Source organism: Anoplopoma fimbria, chromosome 20 (genome assembly GCF_027596085.1).
Source record: "Anoplopoma fimbria isolate UVic2021 breed Golden Eagle Sablefish chromosome 20, Afim_UVic_2022, whole genome shotgun sequence".
NCBI classification, from domain to species: Eukaryota; Metazoa; Chordata; class Actinopteri; order Perciformes; family Anoplopomatidae; genus Anoplopoma; species Anoplopoma fimbria.
This window is the reverse complement of record NC_072468.1, coordinates 10,551,790-10,573,004: the sequence shown is the minus strand read 5'-3', so window position 1 is coordinate 10,573,004 and position 21,215 is coordinate 10,551,790. Positions and strand designations below refer to the sequence as shown.

At 40.7% G+C, this 21,215-nt stretch overlaps 2 protein-coding genes across 3 annotated transcripts in view; one reads left to right on the top strand and one right to left on the bottom strand.

Annotated features, from left to right (window-relative positions):
- The window catches only part of snrka (SNF related kinase a), a 48,171-nt gene extending 33,856 nt beyond the window's left edge, over positions 1 to 14,315 (top strand). The window contains 11 exon segments of the mRNA XM_054621693.1: positions 3,023 to 3,235; positions 7,896 to 8,030; positions 11,562 to 11,757; positions 11,885 to 11,994; positions 12,367 to 12,587; positions 12,590 to 12,808; positions 12,811 to 12,855; positions 12,858 to 12,903; positions 12,905 to 12,948; positions 12,951 to 12,968; positions 12,971 to 14,315. Coding sequence (XP_054477668.1) covers positions 3,023 to 3,235; positions 7,896 to 8,030; positions 11,562 to 11,757; positions 11,885 to 11,994; positions 12,367 to 12,587; positions 12,590 to 12,808; positions 12,811 to 12,855; positions 12,858 to 12,903; positions 12,905 to 12,948; positions 12,951 to 12,968; positions 12,971 to 13,530 — 1,807 coding nt within the window. The 3' untranslated portion in view covers positions 13,531 to 14,315.
- Positions 14,316 to 19,382: 5,067 nt separating this feature from the next.
- ano10a (anoctamin 10a) overlaps positions 19,383 to 21,215 on the bottom strand; it is a 38,601-nt gene continuing 36,768 nt past the window's right edge. For both annotated transcript variants that reach the window (XM_054621468.1, XM_054621469.1), the window contains one exon: positions 19,383 to 21,057. In XM_054621468.1, coding sequence (XP_054477443.1) covers positions 21,016 to 21,057 — 42 coding nt within the window. In that variant the 3' untranslated portion in view covers positions 19,383 to 21,015. The remainder of the gene's footprint in view (positions 21,058 to 21,215) is intronic.

Below are 21,215 nucleotides of genomic sequence, written 5' to 3'. Positions count from 1 at the left end.
ATAATGGGTTGGATTGCACTAGAACAACAAGTCCTACTTCAGCAGAAACGTTATCTCACTGCAAAAATAAAGTATCCACCCAGGGAGAATGAGGCGGATCTTGGCACATCTAACGGATCGGTATCAGTTGAAATAAAGCAAAAAATCTGATCCTTTCTTTACTGTATTTGTTTGCATTTTGTCTACTTCATGCTTGCTCTGGGCTTTTGAGACACAACTGTCACAAATGGAACCATTAAAATGTCGGAGGATTTTCAGAGACGGTCAATTTGTTTATAAATGCTTTAAAAACAGGAAGTCTAAAAGAATCTACATTTAAGTATATAATTTGCCATCAAAATCTGATTCTTTACAAGATATTTAACCTTGGTTTCATTATGATGTATTTAATACACCTTCTTTGGATGAAAGCACTGAAGTGTGTCCATAAATAAGAGATACGTGTTAACAGTGAATTACCATTCCTCCTCGGCATTGTGAAGGTCAAGGTCAGTTTTACTGGAAACACTTGTTGACTTCCTGCTTCTTCCCATTATATATTGTTTGTGCGCACTCTGGTATTTTGGAGAATACAGCAACAAACAGCGCGTTTAACTGGTGCTCCATTTGTGGAGGCTAGCAGCTTCTCAATTTTAGCTCTCACAGAGCGACGCTTTCACCAAGTAGATTGACAAATGTTGTTGTCAGGAGGTAGGCCTGTTGCAACTATTACATAACTGGGATAAGTGGAGCTGACCAGGATCATTGAGCATAATCATTAGATTTTACAATCAAGGGATCTTAAAACCAATGATACAAATGTGGCAACAAAAACAAAGTGAATTTGTTGCTTTTCCATCAGCTGGGTTGAGTGTAGAATACCTGGGAGCAAGGTTCTAATGTCAGGAACAAAAACATGGTTAATAAGCTTAGTTGTCCAGATCTTACTGCTGATTCAGCTCTGTAGAGACCCAATATTTTTCTTTCTCCAAAGCAACGTGATGACTGAGAGGTGCTGATAACAGCTCTCCTGATTTATAGTGGAGAGTCTCCCTTATAGAAGCAGCAGTGTATTGGAAGGGATCTCTGGAAAAAGTAATGCTGGAGTTGTTGCGTCCATCCATCTTTTCTAGTTAAAGTTTAAAGTTGTCTAGTGGTAGTAAATGTACAGCATAGGTTTCAGTTTGTTCCTCAAGACCCATCTGAGTGGTAAACTGAAGGTGGTCAGTCAGCTTCCCGACCCAGGATCGACAAAGGTCATGAAGCTTAAGCAGGAACAAATGGCTTAGTGTTTCCCCATTGCGTTTTACGAATCACGGTCTTGAACCGCGTTGTCGTGACATCATGTCGACCTACACATCAACAAGCTATTTAAAATACATCTGTGTGCAGCAGAGTGAGAGACGAAACATTGTTTCAGCAAACTATTTGAGGATCAGATGACCTCCTTTGCCAACAATCGCACCATTTCCATTAGCTGACATTGAAATTAACAACACGGATTTAGGTGTAGTTGCAAAGCCAAAAACAATGACACCTCTGAGTGACATAAAATTTAAACAATTCAATCCTAATTATTTTTATTACAATTAATCATCAACCAAAATGTCATGATTGTGACAGCCGTGGGGTAGGTCATATCAGCTGACTCTAATTAACATTAATTATGTGAGTATCTTTGTTTATGAGGTAAAAGAAGCCTCACTTTGTAACACCTTTTCGTTGCTAGGGAAATGGCTTCAGTCCAAGTTTACATCCCCCGTCAGCTACTGCACTAACAAACATTGCAACAGAATTTTCAACAGAAGAGGCCGATTTAGGATGCTTATGTTGTCAAGTTTGAAAAGGTCTACAGCTGAGAGTGGTTTTCACAACTCCCAAGGGAGTGATGCATCTTATCACTAATGGATCCTGTCACGGCAGCTTTAGGAGTAGCATTCTCCCACTTAATTCTAAATCATATCATTCCATTAATTTAAGTTAATTAACTTTATAGTTTTGAGTCTTTATTTTACCTGCATAAAAATGGTTCATCTCCTCTGCAGATATGTACAACACCAGGCCCTCCGAAAAAAATCTGATCAGACAAACTGAGGGAACAGTTCAGCACTGTTAGGGTCAAGAGTTGTGCGACAGCGTTTACATAGTGAGAAGCAGAGCTCTAGAGTCGCACCAGTCAGTTATCAATCATTCCGACAACGTGGTCCTGATAGGTCTCCTCCCTCAGGCGGAAGAGACAGACAGCGGAGCAGGTGGTGACCTCCGAGCACATGGGAGGCAGTCAGTAAGCACGGGTACTCCGCAAGCATACACCTGGGGTCCTCAAGACCCAGGAGCAACTATGTCTCCTCTAGTCACTCAGCTAATCTGCTCTCACTGCCAGCATCAACCAGAATGGGTCTAGTTTTTTTTTTTTTTTTTTAAACCCACTTTAAAATTTAAATCACGCCTGCTTCCGTGTGACAAAAACCTCAACACTTTGTTTATTGTACTCTGATTGTCTAATTCTCCTTGCCTCAACACAACCTTGTGATTGGATGCCTTGCGGACAACTTCGTTTGACTTATTTTCCATAACCAGTGTACAATTAAAATCACAGCACATGCCTTTTCTTTTCTTTCTGTGGACTTTAAATTATTTGGATGAAGCATTACGTTTTACTCATTAAGCAACAGCCAGCTTGCTAATTCCACCATGATTTCATGCTAAACTGGGTGCAGAAAATGAGCCGGATAGCGGGTTGGTATCCGGCAGCAGTGCTAGGTGTAGTGCTCCCTAAGCCTTACCTCCCCTCTGGCTGGAAGTGGGTGTGGTTTAATCTAAAGTGGGTTGGAAGAACAATAGACTCAACCAGAACCGAATATCCCGTTGGTTTGATTGTTACCATGTCCCTCACCACATTAGCATCAATATGATAGGGTGTAATGTTTTTTTTAAAGGATTTCTGTGTCTCTCGCATTCAGACAAATATTAATTGTGTTCTCTTTCTCATTTATCCTCCCTCTCTTCCCATCCCTTTGCTCCCGCCTCCTCACCTCTCCAGTCTGATAGACCGCATGCTTCAGAGGGACCCCAAGCGACGGGCCTCCCTGGAGGAGATTGAGAGCCATGCCTGGCTGCAGGGGGTCGACCCGTCCCCGGCCACCAAGTACAACACTCCCCTGGTCTCCCACAAGAACCTGTCGGAGGAGGAACACAACAGCATCATCCAGCGCATGGTGCTCGGAGACATCGCAGACCGAGAGGCCATTGTGGAGTAAGTTGTGTGGAAAATCTTTCTCTCTGGTGTACATACAGCAGTATAGAGCTCAAAGACATGCTTTCATTCTGGTAACATTGGTGGTTGGCAATGCTCCGTAACATTGCTTGCATATAGTCTTGGTGTAACATCCTGCTTTTCCTTGGCCATTTTTCAAGTATGTTCAAATGTGGTGAGCAGAAACAGAACTGCAGCTGTTTTCTTCTTCAGTCAGAACTGGTCGTGAAAATTCTTCCATTTGCTAATGAAATGACAAAAACTACTTTCAATAGGAGTAAAAGAGTTGAGCGGGCAGTGGTGCATGTTTTGGTGTGATGGTGATGACGATCCTTGAGTTTTAAGGCCAAAACACTGCACAGTGATTTAGTGAACATTATTTAATTCACTTCATTTATGTCATTTTATGCATTTATGCCTCAATGATCACTAAGTATCATAACCCGGGCCGTGAGTGGTGACAATAATGGGAACGGACATATAGAAAACAGATATAAGACATTTATTGTAAAACAGAAGATAAACTGAGAGGTATATCAGGATGTGACCTGTGTTTGTCAGTGACATCAGTAGTGTTCATGTGTGCGTATAATGATGAAACAAATAAAGTGAAACAAAAGGCCAACAAATATACGTATATACAGCCTATATCCAGGTGTTCCAGATGTGGCTGGACACTGCTCAGGCTCCTCTGGCACCTTTAAGGCAGCATAAGTAGACACAGTTAAGACACAAGCAGACTAAGCAGGGGCCATCACTCAAGGCATTGTATGGAAATATGCAGTTCACGTTGCATTTGATTGGCCAACTGAGGGGAATGTAGGTCATCAATATCTATCTATTCTATCTTTTGAAAGAACAACATTGTGGTCAGCGTAAAATCAAACACCAGCATCATCAACAACTCCTTCCTGCACAAACACAAGTGTATTTAAAAGCGCTGCACGAAATCACTAAACACCAGTTTAACTGGTAATTCAGCTGTAATTTATGTTCACACATACACACACACGAGTCAATGAAAACCTGACCCACAGCCTGCATACAGCCACACGAGATTACTTTGATACGGTGTTGCACATTATACAGATACCATAAAGGTATCACAATTCCGTACATATTTGCTGGCATTCAGCCTTTCAAAAACATTTTTACTGCGGTCAAAGCTGTTTGCTCTTCCACTTGCTGACACACACACACACACACACACACACACACACACACACACACACACACACACACACACACACACACACACACACACACACACACACACACACACACACACACACACACACACAAAGAGAGACTCACACATTCAGTAAAGCCATAGTGGCTTGGTCTGATCTACTTCGTATGGACAACAGCCAGCAGGAATTTGACAAAAAGTTTACTAGATTAGAATCATAGACTCTCAAAATGACGGAGAATAACAGATTATGATGGAATTTTTAACGCAACCACTGACTTCACTATTGCTTTCATAGTACTTTAGCAGGTATCGTATCGAGGCCATAGTCTCGGTATGGTGACAACCCCACTTTGATGGCAGTCATACTGTTCCACTTTGTGCCTCTATAAAATGTGAATCAACCTGTTTCACTTCACATTACAACACAGCACACACTTTAACTCTTTACCCCTCAGCTATAAGAGAAACCTGGTGCGCTGCTACACGCTGAGAAATAGTTGCATGAGTAGAAAATAAAAGGAATAAAAGAGAGAACAGCTGTTGATTTCAGAGTCATGATTAGACAGTTCACCTAAACCTTCCTTTATGGAGCTGCCTGTGGCGTGATGGAGAGAAACACTTTGAGTATCTACTAGGGTTGCGAAAATTCAGCAATATATAAACTTTTCATGGGAACCAACTGGAATGAAATGTAAATGGTTAATTATTTGCTCAGGTAGTATTTACAGTGTCATATGCAGATAGAAAAACACATTTTCCATCATAAGCAGACATAATTGTAAATCCTTCTGATGGAAATGGGAAAAAAATCTTTAGTTGAGTTTTACAATAAAAAAAACATTCGGTATGACCCTTCTCCAAAAAACAATGTCCATCTCAGGCCTCCGTCTCCTGTCCATGGACTCCCTCTATGTCGCACTCAGATGCCTCTGTCTCAAAGTTTTTCAACCTGCGGCCTTGGTCAGCCTGTTGCATGCGTTAGTGCAACTGATCCCAGACAAGGATCAGTTGCACTCTGAGGCGGCTATTGTAGTTAGGATCTGGAGAATGATAAATGCTGAACAAAGTACTTATTTACAATTCATTTAAATGGGCAGACATTTAACATGACATAACACCTAGTATTGCTTATTTTAATACAGTTTGAATTGTATTTGTTTAGCCCAATGTCACAAATAACAAAAATTGCCCCTGAGGGCTTTATAATCGGCGAAACATACAGACATCCTCTGTCCTTGGACCCTCGGAGCAGGTGAGGAAAAACTCCCCAAAAACCTTGAGGTGGATTTATTTCCCCCAAACCAGTCCACACCAAATAAAAAATGGACAGATTTTATTTTTAAATTGTGCATTATTATTATTTCTTTACCAACCCTGGTGTCCAGTTGACATTCTCCATTTGCACCTGTTGCCTTTGTTTTTCCTCCCTTGCCTTCAGAGCTACACACTACCACAAAGACACCACCATAAATCTGTTTTTACACTAACAGGGAGTGTTTATGTGAGTGCTGACAGATGAGCATACCAGTGTGTGTCTTGTACAGATTCTTTGCATATCAGCTTATGAGAGAAACCGTACTTCTGTAGCTCACAGGTTATGGTATTTATAGGCCATTAGTCTACAATTAATTTTTTTTTTTAATTATATTTGACACTCTGGAACAGTGTCGGCAGCACAACATATATATATATAATATATATATATATATATATATATATATATATATATTATAATACACCAAAAGCACATGGTGTAATGAACAAGAGAACGCAGCACTGCACTGTTCAACATTAGTCATCGTGAACTGGTCACCACATGTCTGAATCAACAGAAATGTGTTGAATGATTTATGAGATACATACCATGTTATGACTCCTCTAAAGGGTATCTAAGGCACCGAGTTATTTGCTGTAACGTTGCAGAACAGAAATTGCACAAATGTTCTCGCTCCTCCAGTGTGAACAGCTGTTGGCAGCGTCAGTTTCATCAATATGCAGAGGTGAAGCATTAATGCTTACTGGAGGAATGTGCTCCTCTGTACAGACTCCACATGTTCCATCTGGGTCACAGAGGGTCAACGGGTTGTGTGCTTCACAATGATTTGAACTGAAACATTGTAAACATGAGTTTATGGTCTCAATCTCTAGTTTAAAGTCTTCTTCAATGCAGCAAGATGTTCATTTAGTACATTATGATCCATTTAGAGACAAATAGACCATAAAGCAGGGTATGATTTAGGGCGGGCTTACTGTGATTGACAGGTCGCTGCCGCTACTAGAGCTGAATTCCAAGATGTAGACGGCAAATTCGCTAAACTGGAGGCTTCATAACAGCAGTCCACCAACCAATGGGTGACGTCGCGATGACTACGTCCCCTTGTTATATACAACCTATGATTGTGACAGGTCATATACAGGTTATTATAGCCTGGGCCTTTAGAAGCATTAGACTGTGACATCATTGTTTGTTGCTTCCATATTGAAGCACTCACATTAGATTGTTATAGAGCACTCTAGGACTTTCAGTAGGACTGTCATCAGAACAGCTTGTTGAAAATCGATGTTCCACAGACAAGCGGTGAATGAAAATGAATGAAATGGCAATGAGGTTTACAAATGATTTTGTGGTAAGAGCTGTCAGCTAGTCTAATAGCTACTTTGTCGGCAATTTTCAGGTTCAACTTCACCGCGTATTCCTAGTAACAGTACATCTTTTCCATTCTCGTGCTTGTTGTTCGCCATGATAGTAGCTTTTACTCAAGCCCAGCTCTTCTTCTGACGTAGTGACACGGTGCTGTGTCCAGTGGTAGCTCAACTACAGCACTTGTCCACCACTTGAGAGTTTCGCAGCTGCTGCTGGAACGTGGTCTCCTCTGTTGTGGTGTTTGGATTTCCGCACGGTCATCCGCTCTAACTGCGATGTGCGTCAGTTGCTACGCAGCCTGCTGTTGTCCTGTGTAAAGACCCTGTGTTGATGTTGCTGAAATAATTCCGCTGCTTTCGGAATTCCAGTTTTCACCTATGTAGAGATGCAACAGTTAGGTACTTAATCGATTGACAGAAAATGAATCTGCGACTCTTTCTGAGAATCAAATAATGGTTCCAACTTCTCAAATGTTTATTTTTATGATAGTTAAAAAAATATCTTGTGGTGTTGGACTATTGGGCAGACAAAACAAGACATATAAAGACATATCCTTGGACTCTGGGAATGCTTTTTTCTTCACTATTTTCTAATAGACAAAACAATCAATTAAATGACTAAATAATCTTCAGACGAATTGATAATAAAAGTCGTCCTTGCAGCCCTAGGAAGATGTAGAAATCTGCAAATTCAACCACTCTGCCACAATTATTTTTAATTGATTCATGACATTTATCTATTATTGTCCTTGACTCTGTTGATACCTTTGCCCACGTCTTGTTCTCCATTTGTAATAGTTGACAATGTGACTGTGTTTTTTTCAGTGCCCTGGAGACCAACAAGTACAACCATATCACAGCCACATACTACCTGCTAGCAGAGAGGATCCTGAGGGAGAAGCAGGAGAAGGAGGTGCAGACTCGCTCCTCCAGCCCCAGCAACATCAAGGCGCACTTCAGGTAAGGGAACAAGCTTATCTTAGAGCCCAAGGGCCACCTGCCTCATGCTGTCGCCCACGTGCACCATTCCAGATTCCTTTTTAAGTGAACACAATTAGCACTGCTCATCATCATCATAATGACTATCTGAGTCACGGCACTAGCCATGAACATGGTAATTGACCTACCTCACTCCACTGCCTGTCTGGCCCCCTTGGCAGAGCCCTGTCGCATTTGCTTAAGACTAGGTTAGATCTCCAAAGGTTTCATTTCCATTTCTGGCTTCACTAGGCCTCCACCTGCTGGGCTGAGAGGAGGAAGTAGAGCGGAAGAAATGGGAGAGAAAATAGTCAACAGATACTCGCTACATTTCTAATATGGGCCTTAGTCTCTTTGATTTCCCTTGACTTTCACACTTAAAGATGATAAATCCAAGATTCAGATCAAATTTATTGCCTCCACACGCCGATGGCTGAGCCTGCAGCGAATCATGCTAACGGCGCTAACAGCCAAACAAAGCAACAGAGCTAACAGTGTTTAGCTTACCTGAGGGTAGGCGTTATGTTTCTGCGACAAGGCAGTGGGTTACTTCCTTCTCTGCTCAGGTAGACATTACTCCACTTTATCTCATAGGTAATAGTTGTTTTCTGCTATATTAACACTCTGAAGGTCGTATAAAGAACCTCTAACGCTTAACGTCCTCCCGTTCACTGGTGAGGTTAAGGGATGAAAGATTGACTCCAGCCAGTCGTCATAAACGAGGATGTATTTTTCTTAGTTTTTACATTGAGAAGTTTAGCTTTCCAAGTTTTCCCCTCTTTGCCTTGTTGCCAACATTGCTCCTCTTAAAAGGAAGGGGAGAGCTGGATGGTGACCAGTTATAAAAGGAACAGGAACAAATAAGGAAGAGAGGAGTGAGGAGGCTTCAGCGGGACAGCTGTGGTGGTGCAACACATTCCTCTTCCTGCTCTACAGAGGGGGCTTTAGGTCTAAGAATAAAACCTTTAGTTTTTTATTTACATCCAAGGTTTATTATTTACTTGATTATATTCTAGGAATCATTCAAGATTTAAAGAGTAAATACAGGTAAAGAGGAGACATGAGTCAGTCATCACATTTTCCACCGCTGCCCACAGACTGACAGTGAGTACATAGCAACAGTGACCAGCACAAACACTGTAAGTGACAAGTTTGAGCTGGCCTCTGTGGTGGGACCATAGACTTTATATAAGAAGTGAAGGTTGTCATCGTGACATCACCCATTGGTTTGTGGACCGCCGTTTTGACGCCTTGATTTCAGTATTTTTGCTGACGGTCCATCGCAGGTTGCTGCCTGGGTGAGACCCTGCAGGAGAATATTTGCACCTAACTGATGGCTAAAAAAAAAAAATGGAACTTCATGATCCTGGCCACCTCCTCCATCCTCACGCCTTCCAAAGTGCTGCATGTGAAGGTGCTTCTCCTCTGTCCCTCAGTGGTGCAGAAGCAGCCTGGTGTTACTGAGCTCTGGTGAAATGAGCCTTTAGCCTCCTGTGCTGTGATCCCCGTGTAGAGGATTGAGACTGAAGTGTTTAAGGGAGACCTGCTAATTGGCTCAGTCTGACCCACACTGTGGATAAGGCCCCTATCAGATAGGTGTGTGATGTGTGTGTGTGTGTGTGTGTGTGTGTGTGTGTGTGTGTGTGTGTGTGTGTGTGTGTGTGTGTGTGTGTGTGTGTGTGTGTGTGTGTGTGTGTGTGTGTGTGTGTGTGTGTGTGTGTGTGACACAGTGTGATGTGATGACTTGACTTAATGCAGATGACAGAATAGATGCAGATAGACTTGACTTAATGAACAGATAGATCAGCATCTGCTGAGTACATATATTGGTTTAGCTTATGTGCTTATGAGAAAGATATTGATCAATTTCAGATTATTAAAATGTCAAATCTTGACATCTCAAAAGCTGAGTTGTTAGTTACTTTATTAAGAATAAGAATAAAGACTCCTCACAATGGAGTTGGAATAAAACTGTGGACATAAATTTGGCAAATACATATTTTGTTCCTTTTTTTCAGCAATGGTAGGGGAAACATTTATGTTTTTTTCTTGAACTTCAAAAATGTCCTACCCTATTACATATCTTTGTCACATGTATTTGAGGGATTTAAAACACTTATTGTGCGATATATAGACACGTTTTTTTCTGCCCTTGATGTTTTTACATGACAATGTCACCAACATTTTAGGCAACACGATGCCAGGATAAACAGCAGGGTTTCCCCTTGCATCATAAAACTTGGACATTGCAATTTTTTTTAACAGAGCCTGAGAGTCCATTTAACTTATTTACGTTTCATCGCTAGTCCAAAGTCTTAATATTCTTAAGAATACAAAGTTCATTGCTCTTTGGTTTGCTTGCATTATTATGCTATTGTATTATCATTACAAGTGGCATAACATGGTCTTTAACAACAATAATATTGTAATTATATCTGGGACAATATATATCCAAATAAAGTAGTTATGGTAACGGGCCTATGTTGACTTAACGTTGTGTTTAACGTTGGGTATGTAACTTCAGTTAGGTAACGAGCATACTCCATTTTAACTGTGATCGTTTACAAAAAAAGTGGTTTAGTTGTACAAGCATAAACAAGACGTTTTGTTACAATTCTGTTTTGTGTCAAATTCACGTGGTTAACCAGGTGTTTAGAACTTAGACTGTTGTCTGGGACAAAATCCTTTTCCCTCAAAACCCAAGTGAGTTGTGTGGCAACTTGGACCAGCTGTATATATGGTTACCTGTTACCTGAGTGATGACATGTGATGACACACTTTCAGTGTTGTTTCTCTCACTTATTGTACACAGGATGACACCATCTACTTTATTAGTATAATGTTATGACATTCACATCTCTCTCTCTCTCTCTCTCTCTCTCTCTCTCTCCCCCCCCTCTCATTGTGACGCTGACTAACTAGCTGGATAAACTCTCTTCCTGGTCTAGAGTCCGGAGGCAGACTGTGTTTAATCAGGCTCATTACTCACTGTCGATGTACAGAGGATCAGTGGTTTAGCCAACAATGAAATCACACACACAGTGAGGCCTTTGTGTGGCGCTTGAGACGATGACCATCACTGAATGAAACACATAAATGACCTGTGATCAGATTCAAATCTGTTGGGCTTGTTATGTAAGATGACCCCCATTAAACACAGCAGAGTGTAGTGATAGCCCGTTTTGTACAGAGGATTTGGATTTATTGGTCCCACTTGGGTCAGATAGCATATTGTTTGACATTTCCATAATTTCAGTGGAACAACTTCTACGCAGCATCTTTGATTTTCACCGCTCCGCTCCATTGTCTACATTTGTCCGTATAATCACCATGTATTAGTCTGAGAAAAAGGTTTTACCTATTTGATAACTTAAGTCGCTTGAGGAGGGAACACAGTGACTTGTGTTAAAGCATAAAGAGTTATATTAATGATCGAAGGCTTAAGAAAACGTATTATAAAAAATGGATGAAATATGAAACTCATAGTTGAATCCCCCTGTCATAACTCCACAGGCAGTCGTGGCCAACCAGAGTGGACATGCACCAGGACATAGAGGACAGCTTGGCGGCCTCCTCCATCTCCCACGCTGGGGGCCCCCAGTCCCCGGCCCGCAGCGCAGAGAACCTGCTCAACGGACACCGCTCCAAAGGCCTGATGGAGCTGAGCCGACGCGGCGAGGATACGACGGTGACCGACTCTCCGGGACAGGTACGCCCCGTCTCCATCACACTTAGCTTTCATTATTCCACCGCTGGGAATATTTGGACACTTGGATACTTAACACCCTGTTTTGATTTATTCTGCTTTTATTTATTTTTTTATTTTTTTATTCCAGGGAGCCTGTGCTGCGGCCTCGGGCCCCACTTCTGGGTCTGGTTCCGGTACCATCAGGACCCCCACTCCATCCACCTCAGCAGCAGCCAAACAGCGAACCTGTCTGTTCAGGTGGGATTCAGTTTCAGTGGTGTTGTTGTTTATTTCCATTATCACTGAATGAAAGAGAAGAACCAGGAACCAGAGTAGATATAAAAAGGGAAATGCCTATTTTGATAATCAGTCATGATTCTAGAAAAAAGATCTCCAGCTGCTCAAGTCTTTTGAATATTTCTGGGTTCTGGACTGTGGATTCTTGAGTCTGATGGTCAATTTTCCCAGTTTTCTTTTTAGAGCAGTCAATCGATTGATGCAGAAGATAATGGGAATATTATTTGGTTGTGTAAATAATAGTTAGTTCAAGCTCTTCTAAATTGTCTAGCCTGATGTTGCTTTGTGATCCTGTTCTCATCTGACAAAGTCACACGTCTCATTAATTTTCAGGGTGGAGGAGGATGAAGAGGAGGAGGAAGAGCGGGACCAGACCCCCCTCCCAACCCAGGTGATCCTGAGGCGCAAGCCCCCCTCCATCACCAACCGCCTCACCTCCAGGAAGAGCGCCCCGGTGCTCAACCAGATCTTCGAGGAGGAGGGGGAGTCGGACGACGACTTCGTCATGGACGAGGGCCTGCCGCCAAAGCTCAGCCGCCTCAAGATGAACATGGCCGGAACGCCGCCGGCGTGAGCTCTGGGGCCGCCTCCTCCTCATCCCCGGGCTCCACGCAGAAGCGCTACCACCGGCGCAAGAGCCAGGGTCGGGGGTCGTCGTGCTCGAGCTCCGAGACGAGCGACGACGACTCGGAGAGCCACCGGCGGCGTCTGGACAAAGACTCGGGCTTCGGTTACGGCTTGAACCGAAGGGACAGCAGCGAGGGCCCGCCCGGCAGCTCGGGGGCAACGGGGGAGGCAGCGGCTCGGGGCAGAGCAAACCCCCGGAGAGGGAGGGGGAACCTCTGGTCAGGACAGGGGTAGTCCTCCAGGAGGGGGGGAACGGAGGAGGAGGGGGTGGTGGTGGCGGCGGAGGGGGAGTGGGGGAGGAGGAGGGGGAGTAAAGGACAAGACAGCCCCTCCAGTTGTTGTAACAACAGTAGCACCACCAACCCCTCCCTCAGCTCTCTGTCCCGCTCCTCCCGCACGGCGAGCCGCGGCACCGAGCTGGTGGAGAGCCTGAAGCTGATGAGCCTGTGCCTCAGCTCCCAGCTGCAGCACCACCGCGGGGGCGGGGGGTCGAGGGGGAGGAGGGGGAGGGGGAAGTTCATCATAGACCCTCGCGGCCTCTCCGGAGGGAGCGTGAAAATCCAGGAGAAGTCGGCCTGGCGGATGTGCATCGGCTCCACCGGGAGCCTGGACACCATCACCCTCCCCACCACCGCCGCCCTGCCTCGCACCCACGCCCCGCACCACCACCACCACCACCACCACCGCAAAACAGCGCTGCACGGCCCGGCTGGAAGGGACGCTCACAGCAACCTGAGCGCCCTGAAAAACGGCGTGCTCCAACTACCTCTGTGTGAGAAGACCATCTCCGTCAACATCCAGCGGGGCGGAGGCTCCAGGGACGGCCTACTCTGTACCTCAGCTCCGGCCAGCTGCTGCCAGGTCATCTGAAGCTAGACCAGCTCCACCCTCCACCCTCCACCCTCTCAGTCCCTCTGCACATCGGATTATTTACTGTGTTTGGTTGTCCATCGACACACCCGCCCTCCTTCTGATGTTTTTAACTTTTATTAGTTTGTTTAGTGCCGTTATCTTTCATCCTTGTGTCACGGCCCCAAACTAACAACCAGATTAGTGGAAGTTACTAGTGTGCTGGTTTTGTTGTTGGATGTTGGACGGATTTGATGGTAACTGGTTATGGGCTGGAAAATATAACGGTAGAAGTCCCATCTTTTAGCTGTAGTGTGAGGGGAAAAATGTTTTAATGATATGGGGTAAAGTCAATAATTTGGAGAAAAGGTCAATATCAAGGGTAGTAATAATAGTTGACAAAAGTCGTACTAATTTAGGAATAAAGTCGTCATTTAAACCAAACATTTTTAATATTTATAGATTGTCTTAATTCTATTAAAAAGACATATTTTGAGATTAAATTGTAATATTTTTAAAAAAAATGCCATAATTTTGAGATCACAATATTTCAAGAACAAAGGCAGAAACAAACTTATCCTCATAAATATGGGGACTTTTTGGAAAAGTTATGACTTTAGTCCACTATAATTACTTTTTTCCTGTATTTCTTTCATTTAAAATTACAACTTTATCCCCAAAACACTTCTGTCTTTTCTCTAAAAATGTCAGATGATTCTTTTTATTTTTTATTCTGGAAACAACAGCCCTAATACTCTGCAGTACTTGTAGTGTGCCGTAGTTCAAGTGCTGTACTGTAGCAGGCAGCCCACCCCCATCAGAAACCCCCCTCCTCTCCCTCTGAATGTTTGCAGCAGCCGGATTATAAAGTGGATTTTATTTCTACAAATCCACGCAGGAAGAGAGACATTTTTTTTATTTTGACTCCAGTCTGGACTCCATATTGCACTCAGACAATCCGTTTTATGTTGTTTAAAAAAAAAAAAAAAAAAAAAAAAAAAAAAATGAATTCAGCTCATCTGTCAATCAACCGTTAAGTTTTGGCAGTGGCTCTTTATTTAAAGAGGCAGGACACTTGAGTCAGAAAGAAACCCTGTCTTGTTTATCAGAGCGCGTGCACTCCTCTGTGGTGAGATAATGCTGAACACGTTACTGCTGACCATTTATTTAAAATGAGGTGTTCCTATTTTTTATTCCTATTTTAAATGATCGTTGTAGTCGCTGATAAAGAACATTAGCTGTGTCTGGCTCTCACTGTCTTTATCCAAGTAGTCCGTTCTGATCCGACCCCCCCCCCCCGCTGGATTCTTTCAGTCCCACCTGCACCCCACGTGTCACCCAAAGCTTACCGTACACGTGGGCGCAGCGCGTCGACTCACGTATGGAGTATGTATATATAAAGTATGTTGAAAAGTAAAGTTTATTTTTAAAAACTTGTACATTTTTGTTCGGAGCGATCTGCTGTTTGAAAAATGTGTGTGGGGGGGCAGCGTGAAGTCTCATCGGTTAGAATGAGAGCTCACCTGTGCAGGAGAGAAAAAAACAAATAAATAAAAATAAGCTTATGACTTCCAGCTTTATAGAAGCTGGCCAAGAGACAAAGGTGGGAATGGGGGAGTTCTCTAAGGGCATTGGCAATAAGCTATACGGTGTATTGCAGCTATCTGTACAGAAACATTTTTATTAGTTTCTTTTTTTTTTTTTTTTTTTATTCCAAACTTGTGCCGCCTCACAACGGCCACGTTGGACTGAACAGATTAAAAAAAAAAAAAGGAAAGCTGTTTGAAATATTTCTTTCTCTCTTTGTTTGTCGTCTCTGAATTCTCTTTTTAAAACCAAATGTAAATAGAGTTGTAAATACGGTGCTCTTTCTCTGTTTCTAGAACAGCGGAGTGAACCCTTTGGTGCATAGCTGTACAGTAATCTAGCCTTATGATAATTAGTACTACTGTATGGGTGTCTCAGATAAAAAAAAAAAAAACAAGCATATTCATTCTGTCAGGTCCGTTCGACTGTCGTCTTACTCGGCTGTATCCAGGTGAATGACGTGCATGTGTTTCAATGTTTGACATTCAGTGACACGGGGGGGGGGGGGGAATCAGCCACCAGAAAATGTTACTGGACCAAAAAGCAGCAGGAAAGAAGAAGAAAAAAAAAAAAAAGAAGAGTTGAAACCGACAGAAATATTCAGTGTATTATTCTGTAGTTGATACCTGTCGTCAGAAGTTGCATATAGCTATGGTAATATCCAAAAATAAAATGTGGAATACTGTCTCATACATGTGGTCTCCTGAGTCCTTATTTGGTGATTTTGTTTTTTCAAACTGGGCGATCCTCTAGTGCTGAAAGTTATTCTCCATGACCACTCCACTCTAGTGAGAATAACAATATGCCTTTTTCCACATCCTGTAAAAAAAATAATTCGGAGCAATATCAGTCATTGGGAGCAGATGATTGTGATATAACTCTCTTTTAGCTCTGGTTTGGTCGCTACCAACTGTAGGGATAGGGAGTTTTCCAGCCGTGTGAGTCATACGATGTGATCCAGGTCATTGAAGGTGTTGAAAAGCAGTCCGCTGTGATGGACGCGCTACATGACACTGAGGAGGATTTTACTCTCCATGCTTGGCACACTCGGTAACCAAACCAGACGGCAGACTCCCAGGTTTTCATTCAGAGTTGACCTTTCTATGAACTCTCCTCACCGTTCACTCAGACTTCGCTCCAACCAGGAAGTGGCGAGTTCCCGGTACGCGGTGTGAAGTATGTTTCGGGGTTTTGAAAGCTTAAATCCAACAAAGCACCAAACAGCAGCAGCAATTCACATTTAATTTCTTTTTTTTTTTTTATATAAGGTTTCAATCTACTTTGCTCTTTGTTCTTGATGACTTTTTCGGCATTTTCCAACATACTAAACTTAGACTCTTACTTTTTTTACCATTTTTTTGACATACTATATTACTTGTTTAACATTTTTGGACATACTATACTATGCCTTTTTTTTTTACTTTTTTCAAAATACTAAACATATTATGACTTTTTTATTACTTTTTTTAAACTACTTTTTTTGACAAACTATACTATGACATCTTTTAAAAAGACATACTATACCATGAGGTTATTATGACTTTTTTTACATTGAGGTTATGACTTTTTTTACATTCTATGCTATTATGACTTTTTCAACATATTAAGCTATGGAATTTTTTACTTTTATCGACATACTATAATATTAGGACTTTTTGACCTTTTTTCTACTTTTGTCGAAATACTATACTATGATTTTTAAACATTTTTTCTTTTTACTTATTAAACTTTTGTATGACCTTTTTTGAACATATTATACCATGACTTAATCATGACTTTTTGTTTATTACATACAATACTATGCTTTTTAATTTTTTATCGGCATACTATACCATGCTTTTTTTTTAATACTTATACTATGAGGTTTTTGTTTTACATTTTCAACATATTATACCTTGACTTAATTCTGATTTATTTTTGACATACTATACTATGAGTTTACTTTTACTTTATTCAACATTTGATACTATGACTTTTCGACATACTATTCTATGACTTTTTCCACGTGCTATACTATGATTGTTGTTAATTTTTCAACTTATTTAACTATGACTCTTTTATGATTTTTTCCGACATACTGTCCTATGAATTATTTTCTATATTTTACGACATACTTAACCATGAGGTTATTTTGACTTTTTTTGACATACGCATGAATGCAAAAAAAGTGATATGGTATAGTATGGCTTTTTTTTTCATACTATACTATGACTGTTTTTTAAATACTAAACAATGACTCTTTTATTACTTTTTTCTTTTTCAACATACTATACCATGCTTCTTTTTTAAATACTATTCTATGAGGCTTTTTTTTTAACATTTTTACCATCATATACTGACATACTTTTTTCAAAATATTATACTTTGATTTAATTCTGAGTTTTTTATTGACATACTATATGAGTCCAAAAAACCTGACTTTTTTTTCTTTTTTTAGATTTTATTTAACATACTTGACTACTATGACTTTTTTGAAATATTATAGTATGTCTTTTATCAACACACTATTAAAAAAGAAACCTTTAGAAATATATTTACTGAGAAAAATGGTGACGTGTTCAATACTTATTTTACCCGCTGTATGTATGCATGTACAGCGGGTAAAATAAGTATTGAACACGTCACCATTTTTCTCAGTAAATATATTTCTAAAGGTGCTACTGACATGAAATTTTCACCAGATGTCGGTAACAACCCAAGTAATCCATACATACAAAGAACACCAAACAAACAAGTTCAGAAATTAAGTTATGTGTAATAAAATGGAATGACACAGGGAAAAAGTATTGAGCACGCTTACTGAAATTTATTTAATACTTCGTCCAAAAGCCTTTGTTGGTAATGACAGCTTCAAGACGCCTCCTGTATGGAGAAACAAATCGCATGTGTTGCTCAGGTGTGATTTTGGCCCATTCTTCCACACAAACAGTCTTCAAATCTTGAAGTTTCCGTGGGCCTCTTCTATGAACTCTGATCTTTAGTTCTTTCCATAGATTTTCTATTGGATTCAAGTCAGGTGATTGGCTGGGCCATTCTAGCAGCTTTATTTTCTTTCTCTGAAACCAATTCAGAGTTTCCTTGGCTGTGTGTTTTGGATCATTGTCTTGCTGAAATGTCCACCCTCGTTTCATCTTCATCATCCTGGTAGATGGCAGCAGATTTTTATCCTTCCTTCAATTATATGAAGTTTGCCAGTGCCGTATGCTGAAAAACAGCCCCACACCATGATTGACTATATTCTCCCAGTATTTCACAGCCTTGTCTAAATGTTGTGCAGCAAACTTTAAACGAGCTTCAACATGCTTTTTCTTCAGCAATGGAGTCTTGCTTGGTGAGCGTGCATACAGGCCACGGCGGTTGAGTGCATTACTTATTGTTTTCTTTGAAACAATTGTACCTGCTAATTCCAGGTCTTTCTGAAGCTCTGCACAAGTGGCCCTTGGCTCTTGGACAACTCTTCTGATAATTATTTTCACTCCTCTGTCAGAAATCTTGCGAGGAGCACCTGGTCGTGGCCGGTTTATGGTGAAATGATGTTCTTTCCACTTCCGGATTATGGCCCCAACAGTGCTCACTGGAACATTCAGAAGTTTAGAAATCCTTCTGTAACCAATGCCATCAGTATGTTTTGCCACAATAAGGTTGCGAAGGTCTTGAGAGAGCTCTTTGCTTTTATCCATCATGAGATGTTTCTTGTGTGACACCTTGGTACTGAGACACCTTTTTATAGGCCATCAGTTGGGACTGAACCAGCTGATATTAATTTGCACTGACAAGGGGCAGGATTGCTTTCTAATTACTGATAGATTTCAGCTGGTGTCTTGGCTTTCCATGCCTTTTTGCACCTCCCTTTCTTCATGTGTTCAATACTTTTCCCTGTGTCATTCCATTTTATTACACATAACTTAATTTCTGAACTTGTTTGTTTGGTGTTCTTTGTATGTATGGATTACTTGGGTTGTTACCGACATCTGGTGAAAATTTCATGTCAATAGCACCTTTAGAAATATATTTACTGAGAGAAATGGTGACATGTTCAATACTTATTTTACCCACTGTCTGTATATAAATATTGTTTTTTTTAATTTACATTCAAAAGTATAAAAGCAATAAGAAACAGTTTTTGCATACTTTGTTACACATTAACAATACAAATCTGTCTTTTACGCATCACTTTAGACATTTTGCTTTAATGCACCAGTTTTATAATAAATACATATTTTGATATTAATATCGTTTTGAGGTGTAGGGATATCAGGCCATATTAGCATATTTTAAAACTAACTCCAAGAAATAGTTGTAAAATGACAGCAGATTAAGAAGGCAGCACTGAAATCCAACAACAAAACAAATACACATCAGCAGGTACAGCTGGACACATTTAATTTCCTCCTTTATAAGCTTTCAATATACTTTATTCTCCACATCAGTTTCAATACATTAGGTAATGTCAATACCAGAGCATAGAAAAAAATAATATTCAGATTGCAATTCAAGGCACCAGGGGTGTTTTAAGAGTGTGTGGTTTAACTTCAAGTCATATTCATCGACACTGGAAGTAACAGACTGACATTATTACGAACTGATAATACCCTGGTCACAATGCATGCCAACATAAGAGCTGACATACGCCCAACTAAAAACATTGTTCATGATCTCTTGTCTATGAAAGCAATATGAAAGCAATATGAAAGCCATATTATCTCAATCTGATCAGCAAACAAATACCTAGTTATGGGATTCCAGGACTACCTGATACTAAATGTGGAAATATAAATACCACTACATTAATTTCATTAAACATTTGATTGCTTTTTCTTGGGAGCCACACATTCAAGTTTGAATTTCTAATTCTGATTTTGGTAACAGTCATTTTTTTAAAGATTTTAATAAAATGAGATACCCAGAAATGACAAAAAGTTTTAGCAACACGATTGTAGATTTTTATTTCTACTAGATGATTCAATTGTCTTTCCGAATTTGTTGGCCTTTAAAGAAATAATAAAAATATATAGTTTTTGAAATTTCCCCACTTGAAATGACCTAATGAAAAGTAAAAAGAGAAGAATTCAGACCACATAAATCAAGATGCTTTTCAAAGTAAAATACTGTGTTAAACATTTCAATACCACTGACGTATTGGGTAGTGATTCAGTTTCACAATAAGGTGTTTACTTGCCTAGAAGATTGAAACTTTATGGCCATAATTTGCTTCCTTACTTGGAGTGCAGAATTCAAGATGATCATGTGTTGTCAATTACAAGCAGCTTAAATAGTGAAAGACAGTCAGCATCACATAGTCAGTATTATTAAATGGAGGCTTTGGTTTACCGCATAAACACCATTAACATGTTGGTTCAGCGCTCATTAGTTATCATAATTGTAGGTTAACACACTTTAACATTTGCATAATCCCAAACATCAGTACAGATTCAACTCAACCCAAAGAACACATATATAACGGATATATGTCCTTTCATCAACCGTTATGGATATAAAATCTATATTTGCTACAGTATAATATGTAATAATACAGCATTCATCTGTGATTTTAACATCTGTTTATCCCACCGTATCTCATGTGACACCACCCCGACATAAAACCTCATTATAGTACATCTCATTCAGAGACCATCATATCACACTAGGTACATAGCTATGTGTCTAAAACCGTTTACCCATTCAGTCTTCATGCTGTGAAGATATTGCAGATAAGCATCAGGACCCTGTGTAAAAAAAAAAAAAAAAAAAAAAAAAAAATCAGCCCCCAATGCTCCAAAAGGTTTTTTCTTGATACATACATGTGACTCTGTGTAAACAGCAGTGAGGAGCTGTGCCGAGCTGTGTGGAGCTGTGTGGAGCTGTTTGGAGCATCTGTCTACTGTCCATCACCGCCTGAAGGTCCTCTGCTCCTCCTCCTCACTGGACACTCTTACTGAACTCCGAGGCCTCGAGTATTTTCTGAAACACAGCGACAGGTTCATGTGGACTTGTTTCACTGCAGCATAGTCACGTGTGTGTGCTGGTCAGGGTGTAATTTATTTAAAGGGGTTGGCATCCATCCTGCTTTGTTACAGTAGCTGTGGATTTTATTGGAATAATAAGCAAAAAGCCCCTTC